Source organism: the organism of the source record quoted next, unplaced genomic scaffold (genome assembly GCF_019419815.1).
Source record: "Pyrus x bretschneideri cultivar Hongxiangsu unplaced genomic scaffold, Pyrus_bretschneideri_v1 Contig1, whole genome shotgun sequence".
Lineage (NCBI taxonomy): Eukaryota > Viridiplantae > Streptophyta > Magnoliopsida > Rosales > Rosaceae > Pyrus > Pyrus x bretschneideri.
This window is the reverse complement of record NW_025999390.1, coordinates 16,381,513-16,390,587: the sequence shown is the minus strand read 5'-3', so window position 1 is coordinate 16,390,587 and position 9,075 is coordinate 16,381,513. Positions and strand designations below refer to the sequence as shown.

Below are 9,075 nucleotides of genomic sequence, written 5' to 3'. Positions count from 1 at the left end.
TACCAAGTATTTTTATTCATACCTGACTGTTATTAAATTTTCATTATTTCTTTAGAAACCCTTATATAGCATGATGAATTATCTTAAAAGAAAATAAATTACAGTTAAAAAGATACCTATCTTTGTTCACAACGATAATTAGGTGGTCTATCTCCTAATTAAATGGTTTGTTCTTGTTGGTTTGTGCTTAGCTATATATTATTTTCTTTTACAGGAAAATATTATTTAAAAAATGAGAATTTTAATGAAACATTCTCGTTACTGTTCACTTTTAACGAAAATGATATTTTTATCTTAAAAAATCACTCATAATACTATTTACTTACACATTTATTTTGTCATTTTCATTAAAATTAAAATTCTTTTATGACTTTCGTTAGTTTTTCTTTAAAAAATCCTAGAGTATCACTCGCAAAGAATTTCTTGATACTTTGGAGACTTTTTGTATCCATGACAATACATGTCCAGACAAGAATGAAGCTAAATATTAATTAATTATTCCTTTATCAATTGTCAAAAAATCACTTCTTCTGTACGTATCTTGGCTACTTCTTTGCCAAACTCTTCGACATAGAATCAGAGTTCATTTCTCTTCTTTGGTTAAATAAAATTAACACCATTTGATAAACATTTAAGATTAATTAAATACTTAATTCTTTGGAAGCATCTGAATCATACATAATTCTTAATAATAATAAAAAAAAAAAAGGGTTTTTAGTTCTATCTATTCATGCCCTTAAGGTTAGGAAAAGATCCTCTTCGGATTATTTTTGTGAGGATTAGAAGAATCAATTAATCATGATCGTTCATCGTATATCATGCGGTCATAAATTATTTAAAATTTAAAATTGAATATAAATAATATCTAACGAAAACTGATCACACGATGTACAATGAACGATCGTTATTGATGGATTCTCTAAATCCCCACAAAAATAATCCGAAGAAGATCTTTTCCCAAGGTTATACTCTGTGGGGACCAGCATATAGCATTACACAACAACATGGGCGGTCATTCTCGGCAATAGTGTGCAACAGCTCGAGTATGCGTTGCCCATTGTAATGGGCAAGGACTCAAAATTATTGTGGATTCTTTTAATTGATTGAGAATCAAACAACCGCATAGACTATACATAACTATTTTGCTTGTAAGCCACCGTCACAAACCGGCCATCAATCCAACCACTTAGACCATCTCTAATAGTGACCTAAAATCTAAAAATATTTAGCCCAGAAAATTTAGGTTTTAGCCCAGAAACAGCTTTTCTACTCCAATCATTCTGGCTTAAAATTTTAGCCCCAGATTATCAAAGAATGAATTAAGGCTATTTTTTTTAAATTAACTTTTTAAAAAAAAAATTTATGTAGACTATCCTAAATTAATTTTATGAACATTTTAACCTAAAAATATTTAAATTCCGATAAATTTTGAAAAATCACTAAATCAATACATGAAAATCAAGATAAACAACATAAACTTAATACCAACGACATTTAATAAACCACATAAACTTAAAAAATAAAAAAAACAATTAATAAAATAATCTTCCAAATAAAAAAAACCTTCATTGTCGGCAAAATTCACACCTTCATTGACATCATTTGGGGGTGGGGCTTCATTATGAAATAATCTTCCACATTGTTGGTTCGCATCGGTTCCCCACCTCGGACAATCCTTGAGGATGTTCCAAGCATGATGCAACTTAAAAGCTTGATTTTTTGGTGTAGTTCTTGTCTTGTAAATTGCCATTGCTTTGTCACCCTATGCAACAAATACATAAAAACAATTAGTTGCAAAATACTATTATGTACATGACAACTAAAATATCAACAAATAAACTCACAATTTCTGAGGCGCCCCTTCCACTAGGCATGTCAACCATGGCTCTCTCCAAGCTTCATTTCCACAAAGTGCACGCTTTGTTGATAATCTTTCACCGATCATAAACACCACCAACTTCCCTTCGACCGGCGTTGGAGTTTTCATGGAACTTATCAACGATTTTACCCCATAAAACCTTTCTATTTTGATTGGTGCCGACGGCACCATCTTCGCTAATCGAAATCCATGCCAAACATAAAGCAATATCTTCGTCAAAGGTCCAATTACGACCTCTAACATGCTCTTTTGCCATCTTGAAAATTCTAGAAATGAGAATAAATGGTATAAAGAAAAATTGGAAGAATTGTAGGAGAAAAATGAGTTTTGTGTGGATGTTTGAACAAATACATAGGTATTTATAGAGTTTTTGGTTGAATTTTAAGTTTAATAATTTTTATAAATTATTCTAGCCGTTGGATTTAAATTTGGACCGTTAGATCTTTTTTTTTACCGTTATATTTAATTATATTTGATTTAAGCCGTTGGATTCAATAAATACATAAATATAAAACTAAAAAAAAAAAATTTGAACCTGGACCGTTGGATTAACCAACGGCCCAGTAATCAATCACCGTTAGATTTGTAAAGCAGCCCAACGGCTACTTTGTTGCAATTATTGCGCAGGGAACAGCCCACGTGGGGCTGTCGGGTGGGAATCCGAATTGGCGCGTGCGGCGCGTGGGAGAGTGGATGAAAGGAAAGTGGGCTTCACAGCCCGTGTTTCACTCACAACAGGTAGGGCACATAATGAGTTTTGGCCTAAAAACGGGCTGGTATTTGGCCTTCTTTTAAGTTTTGGGTTTTAGGTTTTATTTAGCACATGGGTTGGAGTGGGTTTTGGGGGGAAAAAAAAGGGGAATTTTAGGTTATAGGCCATTGTTGGAGATGGTCTTAAAACCCCAGGAATGAAGGAAACCGGTGCTCCATCGCCCTGCAAACAACACCACAAAATCCACAAACAAAAAACCAAGGAATCCAATGGGAAAACACAACACACCAGAGACAGAGCCAATAAAGGCAAACAGGAGGAAGGAGGTGGTGCGAACACCTTGAACCATAACTCTACTCACCTTCTGATAAATCCGCAACAAAATGTGGTTAAGAGATGTGATTGCAAACCGTGGAATCGTGAGGGGATGGAGCAAATTGGTCCGAGGTTCTAGGGTTTTCTTGTTTTGTTTTTGTTTGTACTGGACTTCGAGACTTGTTTTGGGCTCTTTTTTGTGTGCTTTTGAGGCCCAATTTCTTTTGTTATGTACTTAAGTTGTGGTTGGACCTCTGTGTAACTTTACTTGGCCTTTGCCCTGGAATAATATTTCCAGTTTACCAAAAGAAAAAAAAAAAAAAAAACTATTTTCCTTGTTTGAGTTACATATCATTTGGCAAAGTACTTGGCTTTTTCATACAACAGATCACAATTTTATATATTTATGAACTATTTGCATAATTTTAATGAGGTATTTTTACATGTACAAATAAATTGTGATTTACAAATAAAGAAAATATATCTTTTATTTTACATATAAGTATGACAAGCAAATTTGACCTCAACTAGTTGACTTGTATACAAGTGCACGAAACCTAAATAAAAAAACGCTTTGTTTGGCATGCTCTCCACTTTGTTTGAATAACAAGGCATATCTTGATGATTTCATAATATATGTAAGCCACTTTAGACAAATTAAGTGAGGAAAAAGATTATATATGGATCATAGCATATAGTCAAAATAGTCCCTATCCTTTGATTGATCGGATTACTTTGTCAACATATACTTTTGTTCTTTTTCCTCTCATATATTTTTTATTTAGCTTGTGTCTTGAATTTCCTCACATATTGATGTATCTAATATAAATGACATATGGTGGATGGTGGTTGGGAATCAAATTGGGTCAAATAAGAACAAGTCAATGAAACATATAGGTTTCATCTCCTTCACTTTGGCAGGCTTGATTTTGATCAAGTTGGTGATACAAAATATATGTTGTTTACTTAGGATTTATATATATATATTAAGGCCAATTGGACAAAATCGACCAGCTTAATTGAGATGAGCTTATCTAGCTAGTAACTAGGGAGTGAACAAAGCTCCATATATTACACCGCCTTTATAGCTAGTTTAGAGAGAGAGAGAGAGAGAGTTGAAGCTCTAGCTCTTCAATGGTACAAAGGACTGTCCTCAAGGTTGATATATCATGCCTAAAATGCAAGAAGAAGCTCCTCAAGGCAGTGTCTGGCCTACAAGGTAACATAATCATGTCCCCTCTTGAATCTTATTTCCTTAATTTCCCAATTGGCATATATGAATTATGCTTGTATCACTTCTTAGTTATTCAGGATAAGATTAATCGCGACTTATCGTATGAGCGTAGTATTCAACATGTGATATTGTTAGCAATTCATGCGTCCATAAATAACTACTAATCATTGATTGATGAAGAACTTCCACAATATCAATGATTGATAATCTCTCAAGCATGTTTGGACATCTGACCAAAATAAAACTCGAGAGTTTATTAAGCATTTAAGCCTCACAACGTCTAAACCAAAAATGTACAATAATATCTGTCATATTAATTAATCACCTCTGATCATTTCAGGTGTGGATAAAGTTGAAGTTGATGCAACCAAAGGAACTTTGACTGTAACAGGCAACTGTGATCCCTATGAAATAATTGTTCGAACTAGAAAAGCAGGTAAATTTGCTGAAGTAGTGAGTATTGGGCCGCCTCCTGCTCCACCTAAACCTGCAGAAAAGAAGCCCGAAGTGAAGAAACCTGAAGAAAAAAAACCAGACCAGAAGGTCGAACACCTTCACATGCCCCATAACTGTGAAGAATGTCAAAGATTGGCCATTGTAAGGCTGGAGCCTAGTTATGATCACAACCCCTCCTGTTCTATCATGTGATGATAAAGTCAAATAACCCATGATATTGTCAAGGTCGATGATTTTGTATGATCTATCAATTTGTCAGTTGGGTTAGAGTTTGTTAAGCTCAATCATTCGCCTGCCGATTAGTTGGAGACTTTTAATAGTTGATGTATGCATGTGAATCTCATTGTGGAACTTACATGCATGTTGAATGCTATAGAGCTATGTGAATTGTATTCACAAACAAAAATAATCATGTGTAAGACTTAAAGCTCGTAAAAATTAGAGTGATAATATTGATGTCATTCATATTGTTCACACGCACACCTTATAATTTATCCCTTGTTGGTTTTTTTTGTTGGAATGCTTGGATGGGCTTGTTGATTATTGTTGCATAATGCTTTTACGTTGACATTTCTAAATAAGTTAGGTAAACTGTCAAATACCCCCTCTAACTATGACAAGGCTATCAATTACTCATTTAAATTATTTATTTTTTTGTCGATTTACCCTCTTAACTAGTATGAAGCTGTCGATTTTAGAAAATCTCATCCAAATTTGCAGTGGCGGAGCCACATGGAGACCAAGATGGTACTGGCCTATCCAGAAATATTAGTTTATATATTCTGGGTAAACTGTCAAATACCCCCTCTAACTATGACAAAGCTATCAATTACTCATTTAAATTATTTATTTTTTTGTCGATTTACCCTCTTAACTAGTATGAAGCTGCCGATTTTAGAAAATCTCATCCAAATTTGGGAGACCAAGATGGTACTGGCCTATCCAGAAATATTAGTTTATATATTTGATCTGTTGGTTACATAACTAAAGAATGTGTGGCTTGGTGGTTAAAGTGGTTTCTGTGTTCTTGCGCGTCAGGTGTTCGAAACTTGCTGGTGAACCTACTTAAAGTTCCTCATCAGCAATTTGTATTTTTTGGTTAGTTGATACAAAACAAGGTTTTGTAAAAAATTATGAGAATGATTGAATGCCCACATGGGAATAGTTTGTTGTGTTATGCTTTTTTAAAAATGGTTTATCACATATGATTGTTTGATTTGTCACGGGTGATTTTCATTCTCTGTAAACCTGCAGATGTGGTTCTATAAATAGAGCACTCCGTGGATGATGAAGATACAACAATTGAAAGAGAAAAGAATTGAAAACAATAATATCAGTATCACTACCTTCCTCTTTTTATCTGCAATCCTTCGGTGAAATGAACGTTGACCAATAATTAAAATTTCAACGCTCACGTGTCACATAAATTTTACATGTAGCGTGTGACTCAACGAAAAATCGAAATAAATTGGAAAAGTCATCAAATATGACACGTGTCAATACCTGGCAGAAATGATTTATTTCATCTGATTATTTAAATCCAAAAATCAAGTTTTGGAATTCTATAAATAGGAAGCCAAGGCATTCATTTTAAAAGAGAAGAAAGGAAGAAAGAAGGGAAGAAAGGAAGGGAAATTGATATCACACCAAAACCTTGAAGCTTTGAAACTCTAAAGCTCTCAAGCAAATCCCGAAGGATCAAAAAAAGCTCTCTTCGTTCTTCGTTAAGTCTTCCTTCAAGATCAAGCCCCGACGGCCCTTGAAGAAATCCGCACAACCATTCTTCAAGATCAAGCTCCAACGGCCCTTGAAGAACTTCCACCAACTCAAGATCAAGCCCCGACGGCCCTTGAGGAAAGTGTTCATCGTTCATCATCCGTTCATCCTAAGATCAAGCCCCAACGGCCCTTTGGATCAACAACCTCAATAAATCCACACATCCAATCGTTCTTCAAGATTAAGCCCAAAAGCCCTTGAAGATCCGCTCATCCATCAACCTTCAAGATCAAGCCCCAACGGCCCTTGAAGAACTTCCACCAACTCAAGATCAAGCCCCGACGGCCCCTTGAAGAAAGTGTTCATCATTCATCATCCGTTCATCCTAAGATCAAGCCCCAACGGCCCTTTGGATCAACAACCTCAACAAACTCATACACCCATTCTTCAAGATCAAGCCCAACGCCCCTGGAAGATCCATTCATCAACTGTTCATCCTTAGATCAAGCCCCGACGGCCCTTTGGATCAACAACTCATCCACAAACCTACACCCTACGAAGATAGAATCAGAGGACCAAATTACAAAGAGATTGTAACCCCAAAATCATTAATACAAAAATATATTTTGTACATGTATTCTTGTCTCTTGTTTCAGGAATTTTTCGTGTTTACAAATTTGGCACGCCCAGTGGGACATCTATACCTCTCATCTCTATCATCAAATCATCGAAAAACGCAAATGGCATCAAGAAAGGATCAAGCTGTTCCTGCAATCAAAGCAAAGAACAAGAACATCATCGCCGCAAGTGGTGATATTTCGGGCATCATAACCCGAAGTAAGGCAAGAGATCTTTTTGCCGCGGCTTCCGCCCCTGCATTAACTCTGTCAAAGGAACAAGAGCACCTGAGGTACGAGCCTGTGATCACCCTAGCCTCGCTAAGGGCATCAAGGGGGGAAAGCCCGAGGAAATACTCAGAGTTCCTACTCTCCGACGCTGATTCGAGCGGCAGTACAACCATGCAAATCATGACCACTGGAGCAACTTCAATCGAGGAGCAGCTAGCTCAGATGAATGAAGCAATCGCAAAGCTCACACGGACTGTGGAAGAGAATGACTTGCAGATTGCCGCACTTGTCAACCAACTAGATGCGCTGCCCGACGTGAAAGTCAACCCAAATGTTGGCCTATTAGAGAAAGAAGTCGACGAAGAAGAGGAGCCACTAGCGGAGAAAGTTGAAGAGAAGCCGAAGCTAGACCAAGCAACGGCATTCATGGGATCTCTCTCTATCCAGCAGCTACAGGAGATGATCGCAAGCACTATCAAGACACAGTACGAAGGAAGCTCGCATGACTCCGTACTGTACTCAAAGCCTTACTCCAAGAAGATTGATGCTTTGAAGATGCCAAGGGGTTATCAGCCCCCAAAATTCATGCAGTTCGATGGAAAAGGCAACCCGAAGCAACATGTCGCCCATTTCATTGAAACTTGCAACAATGCTGGAACAGAGGGAGACTACCTCGTCAAACAGTTCGTGCGTTCGTTGAAAAGTAACGCTTTTGACTGGTACACTGACCTCGAACCTGAGTCTATCAACAGTTGGGACCAGCTAGAAAGGGAATTCCTCAACCGTTTCTACACCACTCGTCGTACTGTAAGCATGCTAGAGCTGACCAGCACGAAACAGTGGAAAGATGAACCTGTCGTCGACTACATAAATAGATGGCGTTCTTTAAGTCTGGATTGCAAAGATCGGCTTTCTGAAACCTCTGCCATTGAGATGTGCGTTCAAGGCATGCAGTGGGGACTACACTACATCCTTCAAGGCATCAAACCACGAACATTTGAGGAGTTAGCCACCCGCGCCCATGATATGGAGTTAAGCATCACCCGTCATGGGAAGAAAGAACAGATTGCCGACTACAAGAATGACAAAGTTTTGGGGCCAAAGGTGGATAAGGCTACGTGGAAACCCACCAAGGAAGCAATGACGGTCAACACAACTCCAGTCAAAATCCCTACACGAAGCAAGGCGATTCAAACCGAAGCTTTTCGTGATCAAGAGATACGTAGACGCACTTTGAAGGAGCTTGAGGAGAAGACTTATCCATTCCCCGACTCTGACGTGGTTGCCATGTTGAAAGACTTGCTTGACAAAAAGGTGATCGACCTACCTGAGTGCAAACGGCCAGAAGATATGAACCGTACTGACAGTCCAAGGTACTGTAAATTCCACCGCTTCATTAGTCATCCGACGGAAAAATGCTTTGTGCTAAAAGATCTCATCGTGAAGTTGGCTCAGAAAGGGATCATCGAGCTAGATCTTAATGATGTGGTGAAGTCAAACTATACCACCGTCACTTCCGGCTCTTTGAACTCAAAATCTTCACCTCAACCGCTGAGGGCATGCTCCAAAACCATGTCAGTTAAGTCAAGTGAAGTTGAAGGATGGACTTATGTCACTCCAAAGAAAATGCACAAGAAACATAGGTCTCCTCCACAAGCTCGCCAATCGGAAAGGGGGCAAAGCAGCTACCGTCAACCTTCAAAGCTACATGAAAGTGTTGAGGATGATGAAGTTATGACACAAAGATCGTCCGTTGCCATCACGATGCGCGATTTCTTCCCCAAAGACTTCTTCAATCACTCAGTCAAGACTCCTTGCTATGAAGATTGCAAGGAATGCCCCTCTAAGATTGTTTGACAAATTTAAAAAAGCTCCTCGTTCGCACGAGCCTAAAAGGCGACAACCAAAGCTCCTT

General features: G+C 37.8%; 1 protein-coding gene across 1 annotated transcript; it reads left to right on the top strand.

Annotated features, from left to right (window-relative positions):
* The first annotated feature begins 2,402 nt into the window (after positions 1-2,402).
* On the top strand, positions 2,403-5,090 carry LOC125479621 (heavy metal-associated isoprenylated plant protein 43-like). Its single transcript, XM_048589156.1, has 2 exons — positions 2,403-4,125; positions 4,481-5,090. The coding sequence occupies exons 1-2, from the start codon at positions 4,041-4,043 to the stop codon at positions 4,786-4,788; spliced, it is 393 nt and encodes a 130-aa protein (XP_048445113.1). The 5' UTR covers positions 2,403-4,040; the 3' UTR covers positions 4,789-5,090.
* Positions 5,091-9,075: the final 3,985 nt, after the last annotated feature.